This window comes from Ammodytes marinus, assembly GCF_949987685.1.
Source record: "Ammodytes marinus genome assembly, chromosome: 5".
Classification (NCBI taxonomy): Eukaryota; Metazoa; Chordata; class Actinopteri; order Uranoscopiformes; family Ammodytidae; genus Ammodytes; species Ammodytes marinus.
In genome coordinates, this window is record NC_137234.1 from 13,954,473 (window position 1) to 13,972,168 (window position 17,696).

The 17,696-nt window shown below is 40.6% G+C and overlaps 1 protein-coding gene across 2 annotated transcripts; it reads left to right on the plus strand.

Annotated features, from left to right (window-relative positions):
• The first annotated feature begins 580 nt into the window (after window positions 1-580).
• Window positions 581-13,653, plus strand: kif23 (kinesin family member 23). 2 transcript variants are annotated; one of them, XM_080028109.1, is made up of 23 exons: window positions 581-649; window positions 866-929; window positions 1,737-1,865; window positions 3,964-4,069; window positions 4,222-4,358; window positions 4,455-4,579; window positions 4,662-4,832; window positions 5,017-5,061; window positions 5,842-5,954; window positions 6,211-6,332; window positions 8,686-8,788; window positions 8,877-8,956; window positions 9,032-9,151; window positions 9,243-9,402; window positions 9,575-9,733; window positions 9,846-10,012; window positions 10,108-10,281; window positions 10,422-10,661; window positions 11,723-11,956; window positions 12,338-12,426; window positions 12,525-12,603; window positions 13,056-13,126; window positions 13,214-13,653. In XM_080028109.1, exons 1-23 carry the CDS (start codon window positions 636-638, stop codon window positions 13,227-13,229), a joined length of 2,718 nt encoding a protein of 905 aa, XP_079884235.1. In that variant the 5' UTR covers window positions 581-635; the 3' UTR covers window positions 13,230-13,653. The 2 variants fall into 2 exon arrangements, with proteins under 2 accessions (XP_079884235.1, XP_079884236.1); XM_080028110.1 differs by lacking the exon at window positions 5,017-5,061.
• Window positions 13,654-17,696: the final 4,043 nt, after the last annotated feature.

A 17,696-nucleotide genomic window follows, 5' to 3' on the forward strand; every position in this document is an offset into this window, starting at 1 on the left:
CTTTATTTTATAATATATTTATTTTTGAAAAATATGTGGTTTAAAAATCCAGTACTGTAGCCTAGATATGGTAGGCCTAGTAGTTTAAATATTTTTGTTTGTTTACTTTTTCTCCTTTATCGTTGAATCTCTCTGTTGTTAGTTTGTGGCTATTACAGCTGACTTGCTGTAAGACAAAAACTTCCCAATGGGATTTATAAATCACTCAATGCAATATTACAACCATACAGACGGAAATACACCTCTACTTCATTTTTGATAGCCTACAGTCTTTTATTTTTTGAAACACTTCCAACAAAACTCTTATTGTGAAAGTTCCAGTTCTCCTCGTTGCTGTTTATTTTTGTTTGCATGGTTTCTTAGGGCTATTTTAATTCGCCCTGTTGTTAGCTGGTAATAACCCTGATAACAGATTTATGTGTTGACTGATGCATTTTGCATGGTTTCATAGTTTGTAGTTTCCAAAAAAAGTATCGGAAGTGACGGAGGAAACACGTGCTTGCTGGTTGTGAAACCTCATTGGCTGCTGCCGGCTGTATTTGAACAAAGTCCTCTGATTTGAGGAGGAGGGAAAGTTCAAACTTGTAGGAAGAGGAACGGTAAAGAGGAAAAAATACAACAAGCAGCAGCTTACAATGATTAGACAAGCGTAAGTAAACCCTTATGCTTAATAGTGTTTTAACATTACGTCTAAGTACAATGTTAGTGCTAAAAGTCGTGTTACAGTTTAATGACTAGTTTAGCAGAAATGTTGATTAGCCGTCTAGCTAGTGGCTTTGTTTTCGCATCATCGCTAACAGTAATCGAAAGCTAACTATGTAGCTACTGTGCTAATGAAATGAAATGTAAAATTGTATATCTCTAGGAAAGCTAAAACCCCCCGCAGGCCTCCAAAAAAGCCCTCCAGCAACCAGAAAGACCCGGTTGGGGTGAGTGTCACTGATCTGTTCTACACACAGAAAACAAACATAGCATTTATTACTTTTACGCACGATGTGCTTTTGTGAAGGTTGTTCCTAGTATAATTGATCCCTCCCAAATGTATAGTTATGACTAAGAGGAGTACATTAAGCTATATTGTTACATTAAAGAACGAGACCACTACTGGGTTCCTGCGAATCTTTAAAACAAAAAGTCTTAATTGAATTCGACTGTTTGATAAGGCCTTCATTCGGTATAATGTCTTATTGGATCTTTCAAGTATTTTGCTGTTTAAAAAGTCAAAATAAAAGTTAACATTAAAAATATTTACAATTGCCTCTTTGATACCACCGATCTGTATGGCATCATGCGAAACTGTTCAATTAAAGTCATGTTTACATTTAACATTTGAGCAACATTTTCCATAGCCCAAAGTAAATGATGTTTGTTTCTTTAAATTTGGTTATTGTAAAATTGGTCTTCAATTTCATTCTGAGTGGCCTTAAAAAAGCCAAATTCGAACTTGCCTTTAGGCACCACCCAGTCTTCAAAATTCCCACCATATTTCGCTGCAGGTTTGATACATTGGTATCATTCTCTATCTCTCTCCTGTATCATTTCCTCACACACATCCTCTTTTTATTGCCTTAAATCTCTAATAAAGATTAATTTTCATTTTCCTGTATTTAACCTCGAAAGAGAAATTGAGGGGTGACCCTCTTAATTGTTAGCTTCATCAGTAAGCAAGACTTTTTCAGCCATTCACTATGAAATGTTGCTCAAATGTATTCTGTACTATTTATGTTTTTCCTCAGGTGTACTGCCGGGTACGACCTCTGGGTGAGGGAGATGAGGAGTGCTGTATTGAGGTGATCAGCAGCTCCACCATCCAGCTGCACGCCCCTGAAGGCTTCAAAACAAACCGCAATGGAGAGAACAAAGAGGTGATATATTTAGTTAACCCAGAGTAGTTTTTGTGTCCTCCTTTTTATTTATTCTTGTACGTGAGGGAAACAGCCTCTCTATTTTAGTACAGGCAGTTTTGTGAGAAGTTGTCGGTTGATTTGGACATCACTGAACTATTTGTGTAGATATCAGAAAGGAATGTAGGCCTATGTATAAATAAATAAATAAAATTAACACGGGCCACAATTGGAAATTGTGAGTTTTTTGTAGTTTTTTTACAAACATTTAAGCCTATGTCTTTGTTGGAGAACAAAATTAAAACTCATAAACTGCTACACAATGTTTATGCAACATAGGCCCAAATTATAAAGTCACAGCGACATTTTCGAATATTGGGCTTTCATTTTCGGAAAAACATTGGATTCACCCTTAAAGGTGCAGTGTGTAATATGACATCATCAAGAAAGTTCTACAAAGTTCTAGAATGCAACACTCCCTGGGTAATCCCACCCCTTTCGAATAATAACAGAAGCTACAGTGGCCTTCAAGGACAAGAACAATTCTAAATTTTAAACAATGCACCTGATGACATTCCAACTATGACACTTTCAAGATGGTGGCACTAGGCCTTGGTCCAAAGTATGCAAGGCAAGGCAAGGCAATTTTATTTATAGAGCACATTTCAGGCACAGGGCCACTCAAGGTGCTTCACAGGGTTAAAATCAAATAAAGAATACAAATACAAAAAAAAAGGAACAAATTTAAAACATGGATAAAAATACAACATTTAAATAAAAGAATTAAAACATTTTACCAAAAAAAAAAAAATGCAGAAATATGGACATATATGAGACCCTTTCTAAGGGAAAAAAAAAATAATAAAAAAAAAAATGTCAGCTGTTATGCACTAAATTAAATGTACTTATGGATATTATAGTTACTTTCTACAAAATCTGCTAGGAAATAAAACCCCAAATTCTACACACTGCAGGTTTAACTACTGACCTTCACTGTTTCTGATGTTGTATGTGGTATTGTAATCCCTGACCATGAAAACATAGGGGTAGACATCACTAGTTATGTGTTATTATGTTTGGTTCAGGAGTTATGAGGAAAAATGCATAATTAGGCGATGGCGGAAAGTAAAATGGTTGCCACGGCAACCATGATTACATTTTGCAATGGCTAAATATCTGAAACTGTTCAGAGCCCCAAACTGTATAATTGCACCAAGTTTCATGCTTTTCTGAAAAGGTTAACAATTTGGCACATATCCCCTCTAACATAAAACAGTACTTTAGGAAGCTGAAAATTGGCATAAAAGGTGTGGTTAAGAGAACCCTTAAAGGTGCAGTGTGTAATATGACATCATCAAGAAAGTTCTACAAAGTTCTAGAATGCAACACTCCCTGGGTAACCCCACCACTTTCGAATAATAACAGAAGCTACAGTGGCCTTCAAGGACAAGAACAATTCTAATTTCTAAACAATGCACCTGATGACATTCCAACCATGACACTTTCAAGATGGCGGCACTAGGCCTTGGTCCAAGATATGCAGAAATATGGACATATATGAGACCCTTTCTAAGGGAAAGAATTATAATTAAAAACATTTTTTTCAGCTATTATGCACTAAATTAAATGTACTTATGGATATTATAATTACTTTCTACAAAATCTGCTAGGAAATAAAACCCAAAATTCTACACACTGCAGGTTTAAAACATTACTTTCCACCACATGGATTCCTTAAGACTTTTAGTATGTCATTTATTACATATTCATGAGTCAAAAACAGTTGGAATGGTTTCTGTTGCAATTTTTTTAAGGTCAGGTCATATAATGCCTGGACTATTTGTGATCATTGACACAATGATCATGTCCACTACAGATGGTGATATTCTGTGAAACAAAATTTATTTATTTTTATTGATAAAATCTATACTAAGAAACAATGGATAGATACTTGGTTTGGATTGCCAAAGAGAGGCTGGAGTAGCCCCAAGTATTTACATACAAAATAATATTTTTTCTTCAGTGTTGGTTATTTGGTTTGTTGACAATCATGAAGAAATTGGTAGCGCCAGCCTTGTCATTTAATGTTATACCCTAAATATTCAAATTTGCTTCTCAGACCCAGTACTCCTTCAAGAAAGTGCTTGGAGTCTCAATATCTCAGATTGAGCTGTTTGATAACGTGGCCAAACCTCTCGTCGACGACCTTGTCCACGGGAAAAATGGTAAGATCACCGACCCACTGCAGAAAGAAGTCAATTTTAATTTAAAAAAAAAATGTAGCCTTAATCATAACCTTCATTATATCCCACTGCGTTCTTATGTGCTCCAGAACCAAGAGTTAAATAATTGATTTTCTTCTTTCTTGTTACTGCAGGTTTGCTCTTTACATACGGGGTCACGGGTAGCGGAAAGACGTTCACCATGACCGGCTCTCCAGGACAGGGTGGACTTCTGCCTCGCTCACTGGACATGATCTTCAACAGTATCGGACCGTACCAGGCCAAACGATATGTAAGAGAGCAGACATTCCAAGAAGTTGATCATTGCTTGTACCCACATCATTTAATACTAATGAATGAAACCTATTTTTATGTCATTTTTCTTCAGGTTTTCAAAACGGATGACAAAAATGGTATGGAGGTCCAGAGTGAAGTGGATGCTTTGTTGGAGCGCCAAAGACGGGATAATAACTTGTCCACTCCTAAACCAGTTCCTAAAACGCCATCCTCCAGGTAAATCCGAGTCCTGTGAAAAACCAGTGATGTGCTGCAGTGTAACTGTATTATAACATTTGAGTCACTTCTTTGATTTCAGACAAAAGCTTGACCCTGAAATTGCCGACATGATTAAGCCAGAGGAAGCTTATAAAACAGAGGGTGTGGATGAGGATAGCTGCTTCAGCATCTTCGTCTCCTACATAGAAATCTACAACAACTACATCTACGATCTCCTGGAGGAAACTCAGGATGATGCAATCAAGCCAAAGTAGGTTCAGGAGATGTAAATTGAAAATGATGACTGATATGAATAAATGTTCAGTTAAAGGCATGTTTCAACTGTTGATAGTCAGATATTCACATTTCATATCAAAATCATAGTAGATTTTAGAGGTGATTTTATTTTATGTCAGTGTAGCTGGAGGACAAAATGACTCTTTTCTTTTTACTAGGTGGAATGGTGGAGGCACACCTGTGCGCCAGAACACTGAGTTCATGTATGTGACCAGTGAATACTCGTACATCAGACATCAGAATAGTAGCCTGGTTTAAGATCAACTTTCCCACTTACGCTCAGATGTGTAGTCTAGTTTATAACCTCGTCAACCCTGGAGACATTTTCTTACTTAATGATTTTATAGAAAATCTAAAACCAAGAGTCATCATAACGACTAAGAATTAACTATTGCCATTGTTTTTTTTAGGGCCACTGCCAATACAATTTCAGTACTTATAGCAGCCAATAGTTTAATTTAAGTTTATCTTTTTTCTAATGTGGTCCCTCTTGATGCCTTATCTTTTTTTTAATATCCTTTACTTTAAGCATGTCCGTTGTGACGATTTGCTTGAGCAATAGCAGATTTATTGTGTTTTTGAAATGGTCTGATCAAAGAATAACTCAAGGAAAGTACCTTTCTCTAAAATTCTATCAATATGCAGGAAAATTCTATCAGTATGCAGGAAAGAGTGAGGTCAAGCCTACCCAACAGTTGTTTGACAGAGCTGCGGACTTGAGGTTACACCACATAATGTCTCCAGTGTGGACGGGTGCTTTAGTCCCCAAAAAAAATCATTACATTTCCCTGCTGCTGCTTGTCGTCTTTGTCATGGCAAATCCCCTGAATGTCCATATACCTTTTGTCTGTTGCTTTGTATGGCGCTTCATGATTCATGCTGTTTGATCCTCCAAATGTTTGATACCTAGTTACTACATCTGTTGCATGAAAATGCAGCTCCACGTCTTCTGTTGCTAACCCTTTTACATTTTCTCGACGTAGACCACCTCAGTCTAGAATCCTCAGAGAGGATCAGAACCACAACATGTACGTGGCTGGTTGTATGGAGGTCGAGGTCAAATCTCCTGAGGAGGCATTTCAAGTGTTCTGGAGAGGTAAGCTCTACATTTAGAAATCAAAGAGGGTTGGGATGGGGAAACTGCACTGATGATTATAGATGTGACTGACCTGGTATTGCTGGCCTCCGGGTCGGCTCTGACCAGTAAATGACCCCGTAAATCTTCTCTCTGAGCAGGTCTTGTAAGAGCTATGTGATATGTTTTGTACATAAGGTGGTTTAGAGTGATTGAAATGGCATGTGGCCTGTGAATAGAAATAGCTGAAAAGTTTCCTATGCTGCTGTTGTTCCAGGTCAGAAGAAGAGGAAGGTTGCAAACACTTGCCTAAACCGAGAGTCCAGTCGCTCCCACAGCGTGTTCATCATTAAACTGGCTCAGGCTCCTCTCGATGCGGACGGCGACACCATCCTGCAGGTTAGTTGAAGCTCCATAACTTGTATTTGCAGGGGTTGACACTAAGGTTTCAAATGCACTTGCCCATAGGGCAAGTACAGGTAATGTTTTACTTGCCCGAATGTTGTGTTCACTTGCCCAAAAAACAAACAAAAAAAAACTGTTAAACAATGATATATACAGTATAGGCTAATTAAATTATACATTTTAGCGAACCGTATCTCTTAAATGCAAACACTGCTTACTAGTCTCATCCTGACCACATAAAACCAACAACAATTCATATAAGCCTATATATCATGACATTGATTGATTGATTGATTGATTATTTTAATGACCACACAGCCAGGCTGGTGGAATTTGTTATCAGTACAGCTTGGTACAGGTTCCAACTTACAAAACATATAACACAGATGTACATACAGACATACACACTACACAATACATAAGGGCCATGCTTAATCCTCAGAGTTCAGAAAGTTTATTGCAGTTGGGATGAAACTGTTTTTGAACCGGGTTGTTCGTAAGGCAATGTTCCTGTAACGCCTCCCAGAGGGCAGTAGCTGGAAGGCATAGTGTGCAGGGTGAGTGGGGTCGGAGATGATTTTCTGTGCTCTGCGTAGTGTCCGTTTGTGGTATAGTGAATCAAGGGATGGTAGGGGTGTGCCAATAATTTTGGATGCTCTGTTGATGATGCGTTGAAGTTTCTTCCGGGAGAGTGAGTTTAGACTGCCGAACCAGACTGTAATGGAGAAGGTGAGGATGCTTTCTACGATGGCTGTGTAGAAGCGGAGCAGAAGATGGGACCTTACCCTGAACTTCTTCAGCTGACGGAGATGAAAAAGTCTTTGCTGGGCTTTATTGTAGATGTGGTCTGCGTTTATTTTCCATTTGAGGTTATTGCTGATGACATCACACTACACCAAGCGCTTGGTCCTGCTGCAGCATCGTGAAAGGGCCTCTTTTTACCAGGCACCTGGCCCAGGGGCTCAGAAAACTCAGTCTAGCTCAGAGTCAAGCTGAATGTTAGCTTCCTCAGAAAATTTTTACTTATTTAAAACGGTCACATTGTGCCAAAAAGTGACCGTGTGCCATAAAATTATTAAAGTCCACCATGTTAAAGCTATTGCCCAGTTACACTGTAAGTAGGGAGGGGGATCATTCATTTCTATTCATATTGATACCATTATAAAGACTCCACAATCCAAATCTTTATCGATACTTTTCTATTATTTTGTTTAAAGAGAACTGGTATTATTGCTTTAATTGCTTATAAGATTAGAAGAGCTAAGGATAGGACTTTAAGCATGTCAGAATTCCATATTTAGGCCTACTATTTAGTTTATATTGCTGGGAAAACAAGTGTTTTACCCAAACTGTAGGCTATTATTCAAGCTTCTCGCGAAAAACTAAAATGTCTTATTTTCTTGATGTTACATTTGAACACATCATGATGTCATTTTATTGACCTTTGCCTGATAATCATTTTACTGAGCCGACCTGAACACATCACATTTGAAACGTTAGCGATTTTTTTTAGCTAACTAGGTCTTATCCTGCAGATTTTAATATGGATTTAAAAACTATCCGATTTTTTAACTGCGGGACTTGCTACACAGTCTCTCGTTTGTTGATCACCGCTGCATTGAATGAATGATGAGACGAGCCCGTCTGCAGCATGGGCGGCAGCGGCTCAGCAGACAAGAGTTTTTTTTTTTTGGGAGACGGAGCGGGTTGAAGGAGTTTCTTCAAGACAGTTGAAGGTAGAACACTTTTACAGGCCATGATGCGGTCCAGTGATGGAATAATACGCTGAAGTAGGCCTAATTAGATGAAGATGACCTCGATATTTAAAATTATATAATGTGACCTACTGGACTCCATAGCGGTATTGATAAGCTCAAACATTATTGATTTCTGGGTTTTGAATATAGCGGAACCAGGTCCGTAGGATAGAGCCTGGCTTTCGGAACGTAGACAGCGAAACTGTGCGCACATAGGCTGGTGTGTGTGTGTGTGTGTGTGTAGTGTGTGTGTGTGTGTGTGTGTGAGAGATCGAGTGCGAAAGAGCGACCGTGATGCTGCTGGCTGCCGCGCGCAGCTGCTCAATTGCGAATATAGCCGATCTATTGTGTGTGAGTTAGCAGGAAAAAAAAAGTTTTGCAGACAGTAAAACACATGAATACATAGCCTAGACTACAGACAAACCCTCTAAAATCCACTTGCCCGTTCGGGCAACCAAAAAGCAATCTCAACTTGCCCAAACATTATTATCAGTTGCCCCGGGCAAGCGGGCAACCGTTAGTGTCAACCACTGATTTGGATGGATTAAAGCAACCGTTTTCATAAAGTATTCTCTGATCTTGTTTGTCAGGATAAAAACACAGTGACTGTCAGTCAGCTGTGCCTGGTAGACTTGGCAGGAAGTGAGCGCACTGGTCGTACTGGGGCAGAAGGCACCCGCGTACGTGAAGCAGGTTTGTTGCCCAAATGACAAAACATTCCAAATTTCTTATTTGTAGCTGAAGTTTGTGTGAGTTTAAACAACATTCTTACCTTTTACAGGTAACATTAATCAGTCTTTGCTGAATCTGCGGACATGCATTGAGATACTCAGAGAGAACCAGATGTGTGGCACAAACAGGGTAAGAATCACTACAACTGAACTGTGATTCTAGTTACTGATGAAGCATGTAGGTAATGTGTGTTTTCTCTTGTAGATGGTCCCCTACAGAGACTCTAAAGTAACCCACCTGTTCAAGAACTACTTTGACGGAGAGGGAAAAGTCAGAATGGTGGTCTGTGTCAATCCCAAGGCCGACGACTACGAGGAAACTCTGGTAAGTTCCAGCACTCTAACTTCCTCCTGTACTTTGCTTAGAACACAGAGGTGACTTTTTCTGACACACGGCACACGTTCTGTTTGTGCAGCTGGTGATGCGCTTTGCAGAGATGACTCAGGAGGTGGAGGTGGCTCGGCCGGTGGACAGGCCCATCTGTGGCTTCACCCCGGGCCGCCGCCATAGAAACGCGGCCTTTAAAGACGAACTGTCTCGCAGGCTGGAGGAACGTGGTGGACGAACAGACCAGGGTAAGTTATAGCATCCCCGTTACAGGACAGGGGGCTGCGGCGTGCCTGTTGGCAGCGTGCTCCCCACAGCGTCTGAGCTGTGACACCTCCCCGACCCCTTCATATTTGGCCCAATCATGTATTTGTACGCATTTCATATATTTTGTACACTTATCAATTCTCTGTTTTTTAGATCTGCCCTATCCTATAAGCTCGCTGCAGAGCCTCCCACCTCTACCCTCCTGTGAGTTGACTGACCCCTTTGATGAAATCACCCTGCCCAGGCTGATTGAAGCGCTGCAGAACAGAAACAGGATCAGGCAGATGATGATCGATGAATACAACCAAACAGGTGCCTGCTCACGGTCTAGCTCCCTCACATATTTGCTTTGAGAGCTGAGGTCACACCAAAAGTTGGATCCCTTTTCATGGCTCACACGTTGTCTTCTTTAATGATATTTTAGCCGACACCATGAAGAATGCCCTTCGGGAACTGGACAACAATCTAATGAACAATGACCATTTTATGCACGAACAAAATGGCAAACTAGTAGAGAAGGACAAAATCATCCAGAACAACAAGGCAGAGATCGAACGCTTGGAGAAGAAAACCAAAATGCAAGAACACAAGGTGAGAGGGGAAACCTTTCTCATCCCTGCCAGAGTTTGCTGGTCTGTAAATATGCCTCCTAGTTTCCTAAATTTCCCCTGTGATTTCTATTCCAGATTGACATCCTGCAGAAAACCACTAAAATCTATGAGGATGACAAGCGTTCCCTCAAGCATGAACTGGAAACCAGAGAGCAGAGGCTGCATAGGGAGCTGTCCGAGAAGAGACGCATGGAGCAGCGCATGCAAGGCGTGGTCACAGACACCCAGATGAAATGGGAGAAAGAATGTGTGAGTTACTTCTCTTGTAACTCAGATGTTGGTAAATTAGGCAGCCTGTTTACCGCAAATTTAACATGTCCCAGCTTGTCCCCACTGATCATGTTTATATAGTCTGTAGTGTTGTACTTAAACGTTATGACTCTGTGCAGGACCGACGCGTTAATGCCAAGCAGCTGGAGATGCAAAACAAGCTCTGGGTGAAAGACGAGAAGCTGAAGCAGCTCAAGGCCATCGTGACGGACAGCAAGGTTTCAAGTCGCCCCGAGCCTTCGCCGCGTCAGACGCAGCCTCATCACCAGTCACAGCCTGATCTTCAACCTACGCCTCAGAGGCCCTCCAGAGAGGAACGCCTCCCAGCAAAGAGATCAGCCTCACCTTCACCTCTCCCCGTATGTTGTCAAGCATTCACATTTAGAGCACCTGCCCTGCCCTGGATTAACATATCCACAGTTTGATTCCTCAAAGTATAGAAGCTGGCACCAGCAAATGACTGACCATTATAAAAGTTGCGAAATAATTTTATCGGCTGATCGTAACGGCACAAACTTCCTCAACTTCATGTCATTTAAAAAAGGAAAAGCAACTAATGCTTCCACCTTAAAAGATACAGCCATCAAATATGTGGCTTTTTTTCTCAAAGTAACTCATTTTATTGTTTGGCGATCTACCAACTGACTTATCACCTAACTGCTGAAGCTTTTAAAACCACTCTTTCAGTCTTGACAACTGCTACACTAACTTTTCATTATGTGATGTCTTTGTACTAACCGTGCATGTTGTTGTGCAGTCTTTCCACTCCACTCCATGCCAGAGCTCTGTTGATTCTCCCCAAGTCAGTCCAGTTCCAGGGCCCGTCAGTGCTACTAGAGTTGAGGAGGTTGAGATGAACCCCAGGCCCGACTGCCCCGTCCCCAGCACCAGTAGCACTTTGTCTGTGGCTAACTGTGTCAATGTATGGGAGCATCGGGCACTGCAGGACAGCAGGCATCAATCCCCTATTACGCCTTCCAGAACCCAGTCCCCTGCATGCCCCTCAGCCAGCCGCCACAGGAGGAGAGCTGTGTGTTGGAATAGAGAGGAACAAGAGGCCAGCTCCCCTACACTTGATCTAGATATAATTGAGAGAAGCTACAGGGTCAGTGAGTTAGCTACAGGAAGCAGAATGAGGTTCAATTGTGTAAACGGTGGTTCCCAGTGGTGTGCCGTGAGATTTTAAACAAATAGGGATATTACCTGTGCCTTGTACCACTGAACTAGTGTCTGATTAGGCTCTCACGTGTTTTTTTTTGTTTTTTTTCTCTCTAACAAGTTTTTACAGTTTTCCCCAATTTTGGATTTCTACAACAGAATGTATCTTGGCCATGTAGCAGGTTCATGACATATGTTTTTCAGGATTTGATGTAGTCATTTGCTCTGGTTTTATGCATGTTTTTCCTCCACGGCCCTGTAGACGACCACACCGGTGCGCCCGCTGCACCGCCGCTCCCGCTCTGCTGGCGGGGAGAAGTGGGTGGACCACAAGCCCTCCTCCAACCTGGACTTGGGTACGGTTTTACAGCCCGTCATACACAATTCCATCCAGGTGTCTACACCCAGTGAGAAGGCCCTGTCCAAGTGTGACAGATACATGTTGACACACCAGGAGGTCGCCTCTGATGGCGAGATACAGACCAAACTCATTAAGGTAATGCGAACTGCAGCAGGATTCTTAATACATTTCCTGAAATGTATAAATAAGAATCGATTCCTAGTTGGGTAAATATCTAAAGTGAGCAATTGGCAGGTTAAACCTCTCAGACAGTCGTCTCTGGGTAATTTTAAAGCATTTCTGTGCCGTTCATGGTACGTTTGCTTATATCTTGCATTGATATAACTAAACTTAAAGCATTCAAGAAGTGGACACACTTTTCTGTTGTTGACCATATTACCATGTGCTTCTCTTGTTCACTTACTATGTTTGAGGGTAATACTATTAATCTGACACATGAATCATAATTCTCACTTTGGTTGAACTGCCAGTTAAAACATTTTTTTTTAACCTTATTTCTTGTCCTCCATTTTTCAGGGTGAGGTGATTAAAACCAGAGGAGGAGGACAGTCTGTCCAGTTCACAGACATCGAGACACTGAGACAGCAGCTCACCTCAGTCCCACGGTAGCAGCCTTAAAGAACTTGTACTACAGCCATATGTTAGATGCATGTTATAACAATGTTTTTAACATTTTCTTTGTCAATTTGACATTTGTCTGAAGCCGGAAGAGAAAATCTTCCGAAGGCAAACCCACCAATGGAGATGGATCAGATGGAGCTTGGACTGATGTGGAGACAAGGGTAGGGCAATAATACTGATTAGTCTCCCATGTACTACCACTGCATGTGTCTCCGTTTAGAAAGCAGATGGATCTAATTTCTTGTTTAAATTAAAACTGTTATCGGGTAACATTTGTTATAAATCCAAATTACCAATAACTATTTACATTACTGATTTATCTATTTATAATTTTCTCCATTAATCAACTGATTGGTCTACAAAATGATGTCATCCAATTGCATATTTTGTCTGATAAACAATCCTAAACCCTAAGATTCCAATTCAAACACATCAAACTACTAACAATTTAAAATATTAATAACCAACAACTGTGCATAATCCACCCCAGGTCACGTTGTTTTATTCTAAGAAAGCTGATGCTTTTTGTTGTATGCTTTGTTTATGCCCTGGTGTTTTATTTTCATCATGTTTCAGATAAATGTAATTTACCAAACATATCTCTTTTCCGCAGTGCTCTGTGGCCACGGAGAATAGGGCTGGATCGAGCATGGGTCCCAGCTATGAGCACAATTTGATCAATAAGTAAGCTATCATCTTTATATATCACATCTGGGAATAGCATTTCCTCAGCAGTACACAGTTTCTGATTGACTATGTTCTTGTTTCCAGGCGCAGGAAACCCTAAAAGCAGCTGCTGCAGTGATCACTTCCCTCGGTCCTCACCTGGCTGTTGTGCAATAGTCTGAACTTTTTTATATATTTAGCTCTAGTTATGCTATTTAAACTTTTTCCATGCTTTTTATAAATGCAAAAGTGTATATACACGGGTCACCAAAGCTATTTTCTAAAATATTGTATATGTTGTATTTGAACCAATAGAAAATAAGTGTTTGTTTCAGATAAGGATGGTGGTAAACATGAAGTTACTGTGGCCCTGCTGCTGAAAAGAACCAGTTTGCACAATTGTGTGTAACAGTTTCTTCTTTATTACCTACCTTTTCAGTCAGTTTTGTTATTGTGAGCTTCAATAAGTTTGAATTATCCAGTTCTCTTTGAGTTTATTTTATATAAAAACATTTTGTATATGCCAATGATGAAACACACTTCACTGTCCTCAAGAATAAAATTCCTTTGCAGCACCACTGTGTGTGTGTATATGGAAGAATACAATGCAAAATGTACTAATTAATACTGCCATAAGCAACTATCAGGATCATTTCTGAACACTAGATGGCAGCACAGGACAGCATTACATTATACTTGTGTAACAAAGGGGCTTCAGTTGCACTGCAGGAAGACAAGGCATTCCTCATTCTGCACACACATGTTACAACTGCATTTCTGTGAATAGAAGCACATATTTTGAGTTTCAATTGTAGCATATTTACAGTTGCAAGGGGCAAGTTGTTCTGCTCTAAAACCGATTTAATAATGATAATCATTAGTAAGCAGAACTGTCAATGGGCTAATAAGCAGGAGCTACAGTCTATTTAAATAATTAAGCTAGTGCATTTTAATGTTGAGTAAGAGCTCTGGGCGATCCTGTGCCAAGAGTAGCAATAATGTCAGCCATATAAACAAAGTCTGCTTTCAATTACTTTGCAGAAATTGCTTTCCTGTGCTCATGCTTGATTAGATATTCATTATGTTAAACAAGACACCTTGTATATAAATCCATATTGAATTAGTGTGGTCGGCTGCCTTCAAGTGGATTTAAATAAAAACTATGTCCTGGGCTTCAATTGCGTGATGCTCATAGCCTACAAGCTTTTCCTTATAGTTTAATTCATGACAATTCATGAAATTGATATGCAGATTTAATCATTTGTATGTAAAAGTGATCTAAGTAAGTCATAACTGCATTGGTCAAATAAATATAGTGGGGGGAAAAACTATTTAAACAATATTCCCCCCATGGAAATGTAGGCTGCTAGAGTTGAAATGTAACAGAGTTCTTATATACTGTACAGTACTGGAGTAAATGTGCTTACAGTAGTTACTTTACATCACTTTGTTTCTGCTGCTTTGGGCTCTGATAAAGAGGCGAAGTACACTGTGAACTATTGATTGAATCACAAATGTTGATGCATTTCAAACCACTGAGCGGACAGAAAGGTGAGAACCATAAAACTGCAGCTAAAAATCAACAGAAAGTCAGTGTCCAGTTTCACTCTCTCCTATCAGCTGAGCGTCACCAGTCTAATGGTAGGCCTATAATCATCCCGGCTTTGAGTAGACAGTTGAAATCTCATCTACTACCAGTCTGGCTGGGTTTCAATTGGAAAGCGCTGAAGAGTGACTAACATGGAGCCTCTTGGAGAGGGTCAAGAGCCAGGAGCAACCATTGGCCATTAAATTCCCTCGTATGAGATATCAAGTGCTTTGCTTTCTGACCAACCCCTCTGTTTGATGTGCTGCACCACACTATTATCCTCCCTCTTCTCACTGCATGCCCTCCACAACCAAGTGGTGTGTGAGCATTATAAAAGATGTTATTATGAAACTCCTGTTGAGCCCCTGATCAGCATTACTACTTTCCAAGAGACACTTGAGGAAAATAAATGAAAACTGCACTCAAGGCCTGCAATAAGCATAAACCCAAGTCAAAGACAAAACCATTCACCCAACTGCATGGTTAGAATATAACATTCGGCATTTCTGAGCTAATTATTACGCATTATGCTTATCAATGTTATCAAACTAGCTGCATGGAATTTTTATGTTCCACTTGAATATACACAGTCAATTAGACCATCTCAGATTTTAAAAGAGCAAGTCTAATTGAAATGTTTTCTTGACTCTTTGCCTGAATGGCTTTGATAAAGAGGTCTTTAGCTACTTTTTGGCACCCGCAGGATAAAATCATTTTCACACCAATCTATGATGCTGATGAAAGCCATTCATTCAAGACATTTAAGTTGCACTTTACATTATTTTACTGGATATATAATAATTTCTTCAAATACTTTATGATTAACACTATGTTATCCTCCCTTGATAACATACATATTATATGAGAAGTTTATCTTTTTTTGTATATCTTGCAATAACAAATTTTTCGGTCATAGTACAAGCAACAGGAATATAGCATTTACTTCTAAGTGTATTAGTCAAACTATTCGTCAAGCAATCGCCTGGTCACACTTCCAGCGACACTGACCACATTAGAATTCATGTTTGTGTCCAGCTCTTGAATGTTAGTCCAATATTCCTGATAACTCCAGCGGGAAATATCTAAAAATCTCTATATTTAGTTGCCAAATGTTCTACTTCACATCAGTTAGTTGTTAACTCTTTCTGCCTGCTGATTGGTGCCTGGCAGGAACTGTGTGGTTACTTATTAGATATTCGGCCTGCAACAAACAAGCAATAAGTGCAGTGAGAGTGAACCGAAACAGTGAAGTTATGGACCCTAAAATCCAAACAAATAGCCCTTTAAAGATGTAGAGCTGTGGGTTCCTCGCCACTAGGGACACTTCTGTTGGTCATCTGATCCACTGTTAATATAAAACATTGATTATAGCACCTTTAAAGCAGCTATTTTGTCTTGGTAAATTTGACTTGAGCAGCAGGTTCATGACCTTTTTCTGCTTACATGATTAACACTCTGTACTGGATCAGGCTGTGAAAAGTGGGCAGGAGTTTAAATAGGTGTGATGAAAGTGTAACCGTATCCAGTAGCACTCTATACTTAGCTGCACAGGGCATCCGAGGCATGGTGGCCGTTTCAGTTGCTTCCAAAGCTGTATCATAACAACTGAATGGTTGATGATTTGAAGGGCATGTCGAGGCAAGTACCTCAATCACAGCCACACAGCCTTCCCTTAAACCCGAATCCATTGCAAAGTTCTCTGCCTTCATTTTCAGTGGGGAGGATAACAATCCCTGACAATGAAAGTCAATTAGTGGGAACACAAGTAAATACTGCATGGGACAAGGCTTTTCCGAATCAAAGCTGTGAGCAGGGTCCCTACACTACGTCTTCATATGTCAAGGCCGTGGCTGCCTGCCAGCTAAATGTGTCAGCCCAGAAAGAAATGCAAATGCAGATGAGTGTTGACAGCTAGTCAATTGTCATTCAGCCCATCTCCCAGCCTCTTGGGACTCATCTGGTTTTCTTCTCTCTTTTCTTTGTGCTGGGCTCCTCTTCAGTGCGTGCTCACCTCACGCTCCTCTCCCTTAATGCATACTAAAAAGGCACAGTGGAGGCATGAGGCAGCGTGTTCAGTGTTAATAAAAAGCTAAATGCTCCCTGATCTCTTTTCTGCTGGTAGGCTATACGGCTGCAACGAACAGATGGGTCAAGGAGTCACAAACTCCCAGAGAGGCTCCCGGAGGTGAAGTTTGGTTTTTCAGCTGTTTAGAAGCACATTGGATGAGAATTACTCTGACCCTTAAGTGCAGGGCGGTTAGCGGTTCAGAACACCTCAGCTCAACTGAGTTTCCCCCTCCCTCCTGCTCAGCTTTTTAGTCCAATATGCCACTTAGCTGCTTTTACTTTATGCAGTTGGTGGCTTTTTTTCTTCCATAGATGACTCTAACAGATGTTTGGTCTGTCACTGTCCATTTTATGGCCACGTCTTTTCATTCAATTTATTTGTGCTCCTTGCCCGTTCTTGTGGTTTCACTGAGAGGGTTGACCTCTGACAAACGCAATTCATAGCATGACTGATGTCTCCCTGAAAATATTGGAAGCCATTGTTTTGCAGGGGCTCTATAGCCAAATTAGGCTGAATAGTGTATTTTCTCCCCTTTCTTTGTTCTTGGCAGCCGACTAAGTGCTTGCAGCTGTCAGTTGAGGGTATTCTCTCCTTGCCCAATACTGTAGTGTGGCTTGGCTGCAATTGTAGCTGGCTATGTCCTCACTGTGGTGACAGTATGCCATGACTGATTTCCGTTGACTCACTATCATTGTAACCGCAATGGACAGATTTTTCTTTTTTACAAGCGGTTGATCTCATCTAGTTAACACAGCGGAGTAACCAGGCTTTGCGTGCAGTTGGCCGATTATTTAAGCAGCGCTCCGAGCAGTTTGCTGATGAAATGAAAAGAGAGGAGATGCCAGAAGCGATTGTACACTGACAATGGCACAATGCAGGATGATGTACGACGACTAAATGGTATTTGGATGTGGTGGAGAATTGACTCAACT